The sequence below is a fragment of the Saccopteryx leptura genome, chromosome 4 (assembly GCF_036850995.1).
Source record: "Saccopteryx leptura isolate mSacLep1 chromosome 4, mSacLep1_pri_phased_curated, whole genome shotgun sequence".
NCBI lineage: Eukaryota > Metazoa > Chordata > Mammalia > Chiroptera > Emballonuridae > Saccopteryx > Saccopteryx leptura.
The window spans coordinates 201,373,920-201,389,023 of NC_089506.1; the positions used below are offsets into that span (position 1 = coordinate 201,373,920).

Sequence of the window (15,104 nt, forward strand, 5' to 3'; positions counted from 1 at the left end):
CAGAGGATCATGCCATCTGCAAGGGTGGGAATCACATGAGGACCAGGGACTGAACAGCTCCGAGATTCAGAGCCAGTTTGGCTTTACTACCAAGGAAAGACCACAAGCTAAAATGGACATGGAAATGGTGTCCAGCCCTGGGAGCCAGGACCAGCTACCTGATTCATAAAGCCATGCCATATAAAAATGCATTGCCCTATGTTAAAAAAAAAATTAAGAATTTTTAGATGGCCGTAAGAGCGTCCAATCAAGCACAGAGCCCTCCTCAGAGCGATCTCTGTAGGACTGTGCAGGCTGCACACCTATGAAGCCTGCCCTGCATGGGGCTGAAGGGCCAGCAGCCATTGGAAAGCTCCTTCCAGCCACTGGGGCTGGACTGATTCAAAGGACGTGGTGGCGGGGGGAGGGGGCAATTACAAGGCCATAAGGCTATATATAGTCATGAATCTGGGTCTTCCTCCAGGAGCAGGAATCTGGGCTCCAAGTCCCCTAAGAAATAGGACAGATGTTTAGGGTGCTCTGACCAGGAAGGCATTTTCACCCCCAGAGTTCAGGGGTCAGAAAAGTAAAGATTAATGTTTCTGAAGCAGCCCTGGGCATATCAATCTCCAGACACCCATGAGCCTAGAGCTTGCAGTGTTTTCTTTGGCAGAACCTCCCAGGACAATTTATTTTTATCAATAGAACTTGGAAACTGTGGAGCCAAGCAGCCCACATGGGGAGAAGCTGATTCCCAGAGTTTGTGTCCCATTTCACCTCCCCTGCAAGGTGCAAGACCAGGCCATGGTCACGGTCATGCCGATGTCTTTGTTGTAGAAGGGAGGAGGTGGGAGAGGCTGCAGGTAGAGGTGGAAAATGAGGAAACCGTGGGAGAGGGAGGATGAGCAGTAGTGATCTGGGGACACCATGGACACTGCTGTCCTGCCTCTTGTCTTGGATTGGAATGGGCTTAGGACCACCCACTAGTGGTCTGCCACACTATGATTGTCTCTCCTTCCTCTTGCTCCGATCAGAACCTTCCCCCTTCAGTCTGAGGGGACGTTTATCAAGTGTTCTAATGTTAGCCTGATGGCATAATTCACACTAAGGTGTAAATGATTGAGTGGCACCCAGAATGTCTGACTAACCTCTTGGTGAAGTGAGGTCAGGGCTTTGCTTGGACTTTCCTATATTCTAGTCCCCTCTCTCATGTCTCAAAATGAAAGGGTAGTGGGAAGAACATGGGTTCTGCGTGTCCAAGTCACTTCTTCTCCCCTTCCTATCTGTGTAATAGGGGGAGCAGCTGGGGCCTAGAACACTTTACTTCAACCTCTCTGAGCCTCAGTTTCCCCAGGTGGGCAATGGTGATAGTCAATAATTCCTTCATTAGGTTATTGGGAGGATTATATGGACAGATTGCCTAGTGTAGAGTAGCCCTTCAACAAATACCAGTTTCTTTCCCCAAACCTTTCTCTGGCCCTAGCAAGCACATTCCTAGAGGGTTGGGCCTGTGTCATGGAATGACTTGTTAAAATGTAGTAGAAAGAGTCCTGATGGCGTTGGAATCAGAAACCTGATTTTCCATTCTGACTGAGCCCTGACTGTGCTGTGTGGCTTAGGGCAAGTTGTTTGCCCAATCTGGGCTAGCATTCCTCTTCTGTAATAACACATAAGCGACACTTCCTACCTTCAGGATTGGGGGACGGAGGTAAAGGAGAGAATGTATGTGAAACAATGAGCACAGGGCCTCCGCTCCCCTATATCAAAGTTCATTCTCTCCTTGAAATGTAAAAAAAATACTTTTTTTTTTTGGTTTGAGCTTAGTTTTACCTCTCACTCCCATTTTACAAACTGCCTCTGAGGCCGCGTGGAATAATGCGGCCGTGGGGAATAAGGACCCCTGGGAAGGGGGAGGACAGTGCTGGGGGATGTTTCTTTGTTCCTGGAGATCAGACACTTGATTTCTGGAGTGTAGGGACTGTAGGATTGGGTCCAGCAATTAAAGTTACATTTTCTTCTTTCTTCTTCTCCTTTTTTTTTTTTTTTTAAACCATGAGCAAAGTTATTAACAGGCCCTTGGCAGAGCAAATTAATTTCTCTATTTCCTAATTAGGAAGAAGAGCAGGGACCGCACTAGTGCTGGTGGCACTGGTTCAGCAGGGAGGACCCGGAGCTGACCTCGGGGTGGACAAGCTCTTTTCCAGACTGAAAAAAAAGTTACCGCTTGCATTTCAGCATATTCAGTGAGCTCAGAAATGAGAGAGTCTAGGCAAAGAAAGAAAACACACACACACACAAAAAGAAAGAGAGAGGAGAGGATGAGAAGGAAAGGTTGAGGCCCGTCCTTCCCTTTCACTGGGAATGGTTGGAGTCAGAGGCAGGGTCTGGAGCTCTGCTGTGAAACAATCACACTGTGATGATCTCTGGTGGCCAAGGAAGGGAGCTGGCCCAAGAAGGCCATCTTGGTGAGAAAAAAGAAAAGAAAGGAGGAAAGGATAGAAGGAAGGAAGGAAAGAAGGAAGGAAGGGAGGGAGGGAGGGAGGGAGGGAGGGAGGGAGTACCCTTATATTCTTATACTTTATTATTATGTTTTTGTTTTTTTTTTCTGTATTTTTCTGAAGCCGGAAACGGGGAGAGACAGTCAGACAGACTCCCGCATGTTCCCGACCGGGATCCACCCGGCACGCCCACCAGGGGGCGACGCTCTGCCCACCAGGGGGTGATGCTCTGCCCCTCCGGGGCCTCGCTCTGTTGCGACCAGAGCCACTCTAGCGCCTGGGGCAGAGGCCGAGGAGCCATCCCCAGCGCCCGGGCCATCTTTGCTCCAGTGGAGCCTCGGCTGCGGGAGGGGAAGAGAGAGACAGAGAGGAAGGAGAGGGGGAGGGGTGGAGAAGCAGATGGCCGCTTCTCCTGTGTGCCCTAGCCGGGAATCGAACCCGGGACTTCTGCACGCCAGGCCGACGCTCTACCACTGAGCCAACTGGCCAGGGCCATATTCTTATATTTTAGGCATACTCTTTTGATATGACAGTGCCCTGCTGATCTAAACTTATCAGTCATTCACACCTTAGCATAAGTTACTTCAACCAGGTTTATCCTTTGATACTTAGCCACTTGAAAATCAAAGTGGGTTGCCCCAGAGACTGAAGGGGCTTACATCTGCCCATTTTCCTGGAAGGGGAACTAAAGTGTCCCCTCTGGTCCTGATACTCTGAGCGATATGTAAGCTGCCTCTTACTTGCTTTTTTCATCTCTCACAAAGGTGCTGATGCCTTAAAAGTAGATAATTTGCAGTAAAACTATTCCATATGAGCCCTAAGGTAAAAACAATGGACTGTGGGTGATAGTGGTGTTTAGGTTCATTGACAGTGACCCATGGGCCGCTCTGGCGGGGATGTCGATAATGGGGGCTGTGCGTGTGTGGGATGCGGAGGGGTGTGGGAACGCTGTGTACTTCTCACTCACTTTTGTTATGAACCAAAAACCGCACTAAAAATCCAATCTATTTTTTTTTTTTTTTAGTTCCAAATAAACCTAAGTTTGGACCTTGGTAGGAAAACTCAGGTTTTTCTTTCTTCATCTGAATTCTTTCTTGCGTCCTCTCAGGAGGAGTAGATGAAGATATTGGTCCAGGGTTTGAGGCCTAGCCCACTCTCTGCCAACGATGTGACTTTGGGCAAGTCGCTTGCCCGCAGAGAGCCTCAGTTTCCCCGTTTGACAAATGGCATGGAGCCACAGAAAGGTCCCCGCAGAACACCTGCAGAGGGTTATCTCCAGGTCGCCGTTCCCGTGTCTTTCAGAGGCGAGTCTGGAGCTGGGAAAACGGAGAACACCAAGAAAGTCATCCAGTACCTGGCCGTGGTGGCCTCCTCCCACAAGGGCAAGAAGGACACCAGCATCACGGTGAGTGGCAGCTCCTGGGCAGTGGCTGTGCCTCAGCAGATGGGTCTCCAGGTTCATGGCCTGACTGAGTTACAGACAAGCACCGTTACGAGGGCCAGGCCTTGGACAGTAAACACTCAGGTCCATAGTTAACTGTTCCCTCCTGTGACAGCTCCCAGGAGGGGTCTTTTTTTACCTGGTGGGGGGGTGACGTTTGGGTCTGGGCGCTTCCTTGCCTCAGCCAGGATCACCATCGGAGGGGTCCTGTTTTGTGAAATGGAACGAGCCCCCTCCCCTCCACAGTGAGGAGTCTGCTTTCCATCGGAGAGGGTTCTCCATAGGGGCGCCTATGTCACTTTGGACCAGATAATTCTGCGCTGTGGGGCCCTCCTGTGCACTTAGGTTTAGCAGCATTCCGGGCCCCGACCCACTAGACGCTGGTAGCGACTCCTCCCCCGGCGATGACAACCAAACATGTCTCCAGACATGGCCAGCTGTCCTGGGGGGGGGGCAGTCACCTGACTGGGAACCCCCTGGGCGTGGCACCTCTGCCATTCCTCCATGTGTCCTTCTGATGGGGGCCCCAGGGGATGGGAGAGTTGCTGTCACTCAGCACGTGGGCTTTGGTCCAGTGCCGGTGACGGAAGCCCACAGTCACTCTGCTGTGTGCCCGGCCCTGCTGGAATGTGCTCTGGCGGTGAGTCCGAGAGATGCTGTCATTCCAGTCCCTGAGCTTCCAGACACGTGGGAAAGAGACATCAAATAATCGTACATACAACCCCACAATGCCACAGTTTGACTAAGGGCTTGGAAGAAAAGGAGAAGCAGGTTTCTAGAACGACCCCTTCTTGGGCCAATCTGTCTTAGCCCTGCCTCACCTGTCCCAGAGGAGGGGACAGGCAATGAGGCTGCTTGAAGCACTTTCCAGCATCTCTGCCTGAAGGTTTGGGGCTGGAGAGGAGGCAGGATGGAGTCCTGACCGCGGGCTGGGTGCCACTGGTTCCTGTCATTCCCGGGCTTGCCTCTGGCGCTCAGAGGTGACTCTGGAGCAGCCACAACAGAGACCAGCTTGTCCGGAGGACCCCAGAACTCTGGGAGGGGCACCAGTTTTAGCTTCAGGAACCTTGCTCCCTCAAAGAAATGCAGAAACCCCAAGGTCCAGCATTTCCGAGCTGTCCCTGGCGTGCTGTGTAAGGAGAGACGGCCCCAAAGTTTGCGTGCCAGTTAACCGCGGCTTCCCGGTTCCTTGCCTTTCCCGGGAACAGTCAAAACAAGAAACCATAGCACTTAATAATAATGACCGCTCTTTATCAAGTGCCGACCACGTGCCAGGCACTGTTCCCTCTGCACATGTACACCCAGCTCAGACAGCATCTCACCCGACAGGGTCTTAAAGACCCTCCCACCACAGCCCCTGCAGTTACAGAAACCTTTGAAACATCTGGGTCTACAAGGAATCAGAAATGGGAATGAGCAAAGCAGAGAGAAAGATGTCGAGTCAAAGAGCAGTTGCTGCTGTCCTAGTTACCTTGGGGAGTGCAGGCGGCCCGGGGGTGGAATCGTGTTCTCCAGCCCCAGATGGACGTGTGAATGAAGTAACCGACATTTGTTTTATACTGTATTGTTCAACCACAGCAAGGCCCATCTTTTGCCTACGTGAGTAACAGAGTGTTTTCCTGGTGTGTACGGGAGGCACGGAGTGTATTTAGATCTGCATGGTCCTGTTGCACCCACTGAGCCCCATAGCCGATGGTAGAATGGGCGAGGCCCCCAAGTTTCACAACCCAAACCAACAAATGCACCAAAATACTATGGTCCAGCGGGAGTCTGGTGCCAGCACAGGGCGCGGGGGGCGCATTCGCCACCTGTAGGACTCCTGTTGGAATCCCCAGGGTCATCCGTCAGCCTGTAAGGGATTTCCCCAGTTCAGAATGAGCCCCAACCCTCCCCACCAACGTGTCCACTGCCAGTGGCCTTGTCTGGAACGCCCTGGAGGTGTCTGCTCGTTTGGTTGAATGTTTTAGGATTGTCTGGCCCTAAAGCTTCCCTGGCTTGACTGGCAGTCAGTTACTGGCCCCGCTGTGGCATGTCTTCCCCCCACCCCCTTCCCTGCACCATCCCTGGATTCCTCCCCCGAGCCCTGTCCCCTGCGCACGGTGTGTCTTCACGCATGTGTGTGCGGTGTGTGCCTCTCTTTGCATGCTGGTCGCTTGACCTAAGGCTCCAGGAACAGGAGTCTCGGGGTGTGCGATGCACTAGCTTCGGTGGCACGGTAAGGCCCCAGCTATGCGACACACAGCCTATGTAAACTCATGTCTAATGCAGAGCTTGGGGGGCTGGCGTGTAGTTTCAGCCTGGAAGAGACCCCAGGGGTCCTCGTATACGAGGACCACACTGAATCCATCTGAATTAGACCAGGAGAATCAGGAATCTAGTTGGGATCTGCCCCTGTGCAACCTCAGCCAAGACACTTAACTTCTCTGGGCCACAGTCTCGTCCATAAAATGAGCGGTTCAGACCAGACCCCCATGTTTAAAGCTCCCTTGAGAAGGACATTTTGGCCCCACCAGCTGGAATTTTGATTTTAGAAAGGGAACCTTTTTTGTGACATATTGGGACAGTGTATATTGACAGAGTGATCCCTGTAGACTGCGTCCCACTGGCCACGGGAAGCTGTCACTCTCAGCACCAATCTCCACAAGCCCCAATTCCAGAGGCCTCCACTTGTGGCTGGGGTTTCACAGAGACGACATCGGTCTCCTCCTCTTTGGGAGCCACACAGGAGGAAGGCATGTGCAGAAACACGTAAATAAAGAGTGGCTCCCTGTGTGGCCCCTGTAGGGACAGCTGCACAGTGTCCTCCTGGTGTAAGAGTGACAGGCAGAGAGCTGTGCCCTCCCTTCCCCCCTCAGAACCTTCCCCAGCTTCTTTTTAGCCCAGTCCTGCCTTCCTGAAAAAATGGGACAGGGACTTCAGCAGACAGAACAAGGAGAAAACCCTGAGAACTCACAACTTCCTAGCGAGTCCGGGAGGAGGAGGTTGGCCAGGGAGGCCTGTGGCCGGTCTGCAGCCACCGTGTCTGGGGGCTAGGCTACCAGCAAGCGCCTCGCTTCCCGGCATGACTGACCCCGTTGGCCCTTTCCTGCCACGATTAATCACATGACTGCCTTTGTGCACGAGATCCCCCAAGAGGGGGCCCGTGGGCTGTGTCCGGTCTCAGCTGCGTTTAACCTGATGAATGGAGCTCAGGCAACCTGCTTTGAAGCTTTGTTCTGCAGTTGGTTAAAAGTATCCCTGGTGGGTGGATATTGCACGTTCCTGACTTGTCTTCCACAGGAGCCTTCAGGAAACTAGTCCTGCAAAAGGGAAGATTGCAACTTAAAAAAAATAATAATGGCACTAAAACCCTCAGGGGTGGTTTAGCGTGAAGACGGTTGCTTGTTAAATGTAAACAGCAACGGGACCACCATGTGCGGTGGCGCGTGCTGTGCCCCGCACTACTCCACGGAGCGCCATTCACCGCGGTGGAAATGACATCCTGGTCCTGTGGGGGGCCGAAGTTCTGAGTGGCAGTGACATGGCGTGAATGAGCGGGCCCCACCAAGGAAAAAAGTGGCCTTCCTGGGGAACAGAGGTCCTAGCAGGCAGAGCCCAGCCAGTTGCTTCTCTTCTGAACCCCTTGAATGAATCTAGATTATTATCTCTGGGGTCTCAGAGTGGGTAGGAGATAGGATGGAGAGAGCTGTGGGTTAAGGGATAAGTTTTGGGACAAATTTCATCTGGGGCAGCACTGTCAGTGCCTGGGTCTCTTTCTCCAATAACTAGATGTGAATGAATTTTAGGGTGAGCTGGAAAAGCAGCTTCTCCAAGCAAACCCGATTCTGGAGGCCTTTGGTAATGCCAAAACGGTCAAGAACGACAACTCCTCGCGATTCGTAAGTAGCAAAGCCATGTGGGTTTTCTGCAGAAGGCTCGGGTCCTGTGGCGTCATCTTTTGCTTGAGAAATACGAGTATGTGTTTGCAGAGGGAGTTTAAAATGGAAGGGACAGAGGCAGACATCACAACAGTTTGCTCTGGTTTCAGCCTTGACCTAACAACGCTGCAAAAGCTCCAGCCACTCTTTCCTTCCTTCCTTCCTTCCTTCCTTCCTTCCTTCCTTCCTTCCTTCCTTCCTTCCTTCCTTCCTTCCTTTCTTCCTTCCTTCCTTCCTTCCTTCTTCCCTCCCTCCCTCCCTTCCTCCTTTCCTTCCTTCCTTCCTTCCTTCCTTCCTTCCTTCCTTCCTTCCTTCCTTCCTTCCTTCCTTCCTGCCTCCCTTCCTCCCTTCCTTCCTTCCTTCCTTCCTTCCTTCCTTCCTTCCTTCCTTCCTTCCTTCCTTCCTTCCTTCCTTCCTTCTTCCCTCCCTCCCTCCCTTCAGTATTCATCAACAAATATCCATTGAGAATCTCTTGTGTACTAGGTACCCAGTTAGGCACTTGACATTCATAATTGATTCAATAAATATTTACAAGCACCTAGTATGTGCTGGACACTTAGATCCAATACTCATTTGGTTATTTGACAAAACATGAATTGAGTACCTATGAAGTACCAGGCACATGCATCCTTTATAGACATTTATTAAGCACCTACTGTGTACACTCATTCTGGTAGGCATTTTTACATGTACCATTGTCTTTTTATTTTTTTCATTTGCTCAGTGAATTTTTATTAAGCACTTACTATATATCAGACACTGGAACCTGGAGAACAATTCAGATGTGGTTACAGTCTTCATGAAGCTGGTAGTGTAGGTGGGGAGCCAGCAGTCAGCAGAACAGGAGGTGCCACTCCCCACAGATGCCTCCCTAGGGCTCAAGGGCCTCTCCTTTCTCACTTGAGCCTAGTGGAGACAGGAAAACCCTGAAAGTGGTGGCTGATGACACAGAGACAGAGATTATGTTGCTGTACAAACTACACGATGGCTCCCACAGGAGAGTCCAAAAGGTATTGTAAAGAGGGAATTCTGAGGAGAGATTGAGGATTCTGGAAGGGATGCTGATTGGGATGTCACATGACTGGGGGCCGCTACTGATTTGCAGGTCCCTCTCAACTGTCACTTGCTGGGATGGGACCCTGTGAAAAACTCTTCATGAAAACCTCTGCTCTGCCCCTTGGAGCTGCTCTGCCCAGCATCCCTGTCTCCTCTAGACGCACATGGCAGTCCCCATCCTGTCACCCTCAAGACCCACTCTTTTTTTTTTTTTTGGTATTTTTCTGAAGTTGGAAACGGGGAGGCAGTCAGACAGACTCCCCATGCGCCCGACCGGGATCCACCCGGCATGCCCACCAGGGGGCGATGCTCTGCCCATCTAGGGCATTGCTCTGTTGCATCCAGAGCCATTCTAGCGCCTGAGGCAGAGGCCACAGAGCCATCCTCAGTGCCCGGGCCAACTTTGCTCCAATGGAGCCTTGGCTGCGGGAGGAGAAGAGAGAGACAGAGAGGAAGGAGAGGGGGAGGGGTGGAGAAGCAGATGGGCGCTTCTCTTGTGTGCCCTGGCCAGGAATCGAACCCCGGACTCCTGCACGCCAGGCCAACGCTCCACCACTGAGCCAACCGGCCAGGGCCAAGACCCACTCTTTATAACAAGTAACTGTGCCATGTTCCCTTTCCGGGGTGTAGACACCGTCACTCACTGTTTCATCAGGTGAAAACAAATTGGCATGATGCCTGAACTGTCATAGGAAGGAGAAACAAAACAATTCATAGTTAAAATGTGCGTTTCAGCATGTCAGTGCTCAGGCCAGATGACCTCAGAAGACACAGTGAGACAGTGATGCCCAGAATCACTGGGACCGTGACAGCCACAAATGCAGACTGCCACAGGGTGACTGATGCCATGTGACGGGATTTTCCAAAATGATGACATACTCTTGGGAAAGCTCTGAACCAAAGAACAATGTGCCCTAGAGTTACATGGCTGTGAGATTCTTGTATTAGAACAAACATTTAAAATTTTTGTATGTCTTTATCTAAAACAGGGTTAGGTTCTAGGTCAACTAATTACAAACAGGTTTTTCACTTCTGTGAATGTCAGATGGGGCATTTGAAAGTCATAGCGGATGTGGACAAGGCTTGGTGTCTGGGATTCTCCTGGTCATTGCAGAATGCTCAGCATCCTTGGCCGCTGTACACTAGAAGGAGTCGCGCCACCTTCGTGTGACATCCCAATCGGCCACTCCCCCAGATTTCCAAAATCCTTGTGGCAGATGTGCTGCCTCCACCGAGAAGCACTGAATGGGTGTGTTGCCACCTAGTACAAAGTTTCTAGACATCATAAATGAGAGCAAATTCAAAGCTAAGCCCCTAAAAATGTCCTCCGTTCACTGGTGCCCATGCTTGATTGGGAGGAAGGAGAGGGATGGCACCCAGGACCAGCAGGTTCTCTGTCACAGTCATCCCAATCATTCTATTGCCTTACTTCCTGATGGAGGAAGTGGGAGGGTTCTGTCAAGGCCCGGGCAAGCCGGGGCGGGTGGGGGGTTGTGTCCACACAGGTGAACACCTCCCACCATGCACCCTCTGTCAGCTATTGATAAAGTAGGTGAAGGGCCAGGGCTGCGGGGTGGTTTTGCGGTTCAGCTGAGTCAGAGGCAGGTGGATTAGGCATCTTCTCCCAGTAAAGAGATCAGATGAGCCCCAGGGCAAGGGTGTGGGGGGCACGGCCTCACAGGGCCTGCTTGGATAGCATGGCTTCTAGAGTCACTATTCGGGCTCACCTGTCCCAAAGAGCAGGTTTAATTTGTATCTGGATGAACCTGGGCCTGACTCATTATGGGGAAGCCACATGTTTCTGGGTGGGCAGCACGGAGAGAGCCCTCCAGCCACCGACAGTGGAAGCGGCAAAGCACGCGTTCTCCTTATGGCTCTACCTCTTAGAGTGTTCTTTAACTGGGCAGCCCTCTCAGCCTCAGTTTTCCCACCTTTCAAATGGGGATAGTTATTATGGACTGCAGTTCATTGCACGAGCTGAGTGAGACTGATGTGTGAAAGTGGCGTGCAGTGAGGACCTGGGCCATCCCAGCTGCGAGCTGCCCTGTGAGACTCTTGAGTCTGGGGGCAGTGGGGTTCCTGCACCCCCAAAAGCCCCCTGCCATCTCCCTGCCCACTTGTCTGCAGGAATGGGTGAGGGGCTGAGGCTGGGGAACTGACCATGACCTGTGCTTTCCTGTTGGCAGGGCAAATTCATCCGCATCAACTTTGACGTCACTGGTTACATCGTGGGAGCCAACATTGAGACCTGTATCCTTTGCTGAGCCTGGTTCGTGTGAGACCCCTGCCCAGCCCACCTCCTGCTCAGGGCCTGAGAAAGGCACAAGGGCTGCCACACTCTCCTCCCCAATCTCTTGGGTTCCTTCTAGAACAAATCTTCCTGAGGGTCCTTCTCCCTTAATAGCAGGCATTATGGTGTGGTGGCACTCGGGTTTGAACCCCAAACAGCCTGCATTTGATTCTGGGTTGACCTCTCCCTAGCTGAGCCACCTTGGGCCAGTTACTCAACCTCTCTGTGCCTCATCAGTGAAATGGGGATAATAATAGTATACCTATCTCCTAGAAGTATTGGAAGAATAAAGTTAATTAATTCACATAAAGCTCTCAGAATCATGCCAGGGATAGAGTAAGGCTATTATGTGATCTTCACTTCATCCTTCTCAAGCCATGGTCCAAGGTCAAGCTCAGGACCCCTTGTTCATAGAGAGCTGGTCTGTGACCCGCTCCAGCCCACAGACAGGAAATTGGCAGAAACGGAGCTTTCCCAGAGGAACGGCCATGCTGCAGAGGACACACAGAGCAGCTCTTGAGAACCGGCATGGTGGAGCGGAGCCAAGAGAGAAGTTTCTGGACTTGGTGCCCCTATCTGGGGTCAGGAGATCAGCGTGGAAGCATGACAGGCAGCGCTCAGGCTCAGGGCTATCATATCTCCATGGCTGCTTGTCGAGCATTTGTTTGACAGTGACAGGACCCAGGGCAGTGTTTTGGTTGCATTTTGGTGCCCTGGATAAGAGGGTATAGACTTTGGAATGTCATGGGTCTGACTGAGTCCTGGTCTCAGCTCTGCCACATTAGCGATGGGGCTTTGGGCAGTCACTTCACCCCTCCGGGCCTCAGTGTTGCCACCTATAAATGGTAATGATGACAGCACCTGCTTGTGGAGCTGTACTTGCATTGTGTTCAGTGAAATGATGTGTATATGATGGTCCTTGGCACAGTGCTTGGCCCAAAGTGAGCCTATGACACATGGTGGGTGTGATGTGGTTAGTTATCCTTTGTTAAGAGCCATGAGAGGCTATTTATAGTCTGTTTATTCCATATGGTACCACAGCCCAATCACCCATGTACCCTTCCCCACCATCCTTAATGGTCTCCAACCCCCCGCCCCAATGGCAGAACAGCTCCCTTAGATTAATTAGCAGACATGTTCACAGTCTCTCTTCCAAGGCTAGTCCGCTGGGCGAAGGCCACTCAGCCAGCCCCTTGGCTGGGGTGCTTTGGCCACCACAGCCACCTAGCTTGGCCACTTCCTAGTTATGCACTCTTGGGAAGTAATGTCCCTCCCAGAGCTGCAGTCTCCCTAGATGGAAAATGCAAATACTATTTGCACTTACCTCCCAGGATAGTCTGTGGAGTTTAAATGAGACAGTGTGTATGAAACACTTAGAAGAGGGACTACTGAAGCATCGAGGGGTAATTATTTTTACTCTAATATCCAAAGATAGCTCTCTCTGTGGAGGAGGAAGTGGCGATGGTAGCTGGGATCTTTTGACTCCCGTCTTTTTATGCTTTTCCTTTTCCCTTTGTTCCCCTCACTCTCTCTGGGCCGGGGCACTGCCAGGTGCACCCAGTGTTCTCATTTTGGGTTTGTGAGCCAGAACCGGAAGGTCAACCGCTGTGAGTCAGGCTTGGATGGCTTGACTTGGCCCATCCCTACGGCTCCTCAGAACACTCCAGGGAGCCTCTCCCAGGTCCTGGAGATTTCTCCTCCAGCAGCTAATGTGACAGGGACTGGGGAGGAAGGTTCCTGTAAAGAAGCACCGTGGCATCCCCAGAATTCTTAACTCCTCCTGAACCAGATCTGCTAGAAAAGTCACGGGCAATTCGCCAAGCCAGGGACGAGCGGACGTTCCATATCTTTTACTATATGATTGCCGGAGCCAAGGAGAAGATGAAAAGTAAGTGGCTAGCCAGGACGAGTGTCGGGAGGTTTCGGCCCTCCTCTCGCCATCATCTGGGGTCAATTGATCAGCTATGAAAAGTAGTCTGAGATCCCACCAGAAAAAGAACATGATCTTTGGGTGGCAGGTGCGTCCATCCCCCTCCTCTCAGTGAGTGAGTTCAGCTTTTGTCCCGTCATTCTCATTTACTGAGCTCCTACTATGTGAAAGAGAAGACACTGAGTCCAATTAGGCATTCGATAATTAACCAAGTCCAATTACACTTGAAGATGTCAAGGTCAGTTAGCTACAATCTGTGCCTTCCAGGAAGAGAGAAAGACAATTACTCTATTTGCCAGTTTCTAACACTTGCAAGTATACAAGATACACATTTTTAAGGAATTTGGAGGGGAAGGGGAATCAAGCACTTTTAGTTTTTATGTTTTGAAGGTGACTTTGGAGTGGCCTTTGTAGGGCAGGGTTCCACAGACTTTCTGTAAAGGACTAAATACTGAATCTTTTAGGCTTTTTGAAGGCCGACTCAGTTTCTGTCATAGTACACAATGCAAAAGCAGCCGTAGGCAATGCAGAAACCAACAGGCATAGCTGTATGACAATAAAGCCTTATTTACAAAAACAGGAGGTATAAGCCTGCCCTGTGGTGGCGCAGTGGATAAAGCGTCGACCTGGAAATGCTGAGGTCACCGGTTCAAAACCCTGGGCTTGCCTGGTCAAGGCACATATGGGAGTTGAAGCTTCCTGCTCCTCCCTTCTCTCTCTCTCTCTCCTTTCTAAAATGAATAAAGTCTTTTAAAAAAATTTAAAAAAAAAACACCAGGAGGTATGCTGATCTCTGTTGTAGAGGAAAAATTTTTTTATGTAAAAACAATATACTGTATGCCACATTTTGTTAGGAAATAATATGTTCTAGACATGTAATAATCTACTAATTTTTAAGGAGTATATAAATAACCTCGCTGAAAAAGGAATATTCCAATGAATATAGGTACATGGTATGGTCTACATTCCAGTACCAAGTTCAAGTCTAAATAAAACTTTAGGAGAACAGTACAAACTTTGCCTCCTGTCCGTATTGTGGCCCAGGGCTAGTTACTTTGGTCAGGTATTAGGCGTAGTGCAGTATGCCGCCACTAGGGGAGACAGCATTCATTATTTCTTCTCCTTGATGCCTGGTGGTCTTGGAGCAATTTTGGATAAAAGGGAAGATGCTGAATGGATGCCATACACCCGCAAATAGGTCACTAGGGGGTGGCGGAGGGGGGGAGATGTTTATATCCCTCCTCCTTCTGTTTAGCACCAGAGTCAACAGTTTGGTTTTTGGGAACTGGAGTTCAGTTTTGTGCTCTGTCGCTAGTCATCCAGAAACTGGGCAAGGATAAACTAAAGCTAACAACTAAAATTCCTAAGAATCATTTGTATTCTTGATGATAGATCTGAGGTTAGGCTTTTAGAGAAAATAAAAATATTTAAAAATGTATCCATAGTCTGGATAATGAGGTCTTGGCAAAGACCCCCATTCCTTGTGAGTCTAATCAGACGTTTCAATTAATCCAGCAGCTTGAGTTGACTGGTATCCTGGGTGAATTTAACCTTGAATTTACCATTAGCTTCCAAGTGACTTGGACCATAATAGACTTTTAAAATAAAAGCATCACGCTGACTTCCCTCCCAAAGTATAATGAAATCCAGCCTAATTAAAGCTTGATCTGGAATAGGCCACTTGATGTATTTGAAGGTATTATAAAAACAAGAAAAAGAGAAGCAATTATAAATTGGGGGGATAGAGGGATGGTGGCTGAAGACCCACAAAGGTATGTAACCGCGACCTTACAGAAAACGATGTTAAATAGAGCAATATAAACAAGGAGTTGGCAAGTGTTTTTACTAGAGGGCCAGGTAGTACATATTTTAGGCTTTACAGCTCACAAGGCTACTGTTGCAGCTACTCAACTCTGCCTTTGTAGCATGAAAGCAGCCATAGACAGTAGACGGAGGAACAGGAGTGGCTGTGTTCAAATAAAGCTTTATTTAC

General features: G+C 50.3%; 1 protein-coding gene across 3 annotated transcripts in view; it reads left to right on the forward strand.

Annotated features, from left to right (window-relative positions):
• MYH11 (myosin heavy chain 11) overlaps window positions 1-15,104 on the forward strand; it is a 134,028-nt gene that overhangs the window by 71,048 nt on the left and 47,876 nt on the right. For 2 of the 3 annotated variants that reach the window (XM_066382551.1, XM_066382554.1), the window contains exons 5-9: window positions 3,780-3,882; window positions 5,497-5,517; window positions 7,704-7,796; window positions 11,078-11,141; window positions 12,971-13,069. In XM_066382551.1, the coding sequence (XP_066238648.1) occupies window positions 3,780-3,882; window positions 5,497-5,517; window positions 7,704-7,796; window positions 11,078-11,141; window positions 12,971-13,069 (380 nt within the window). The remainder of the gene's footprint in view (window positions 1-3,779; window positions 3,883-5,496; window positions 5,518-7,703; window positions 7,797-11,077; window positions 11,142-12,970; window positions 13,070-15,104) is intronic. The other variant, XM_066382553.1, reaches the window with a different exon arrangement.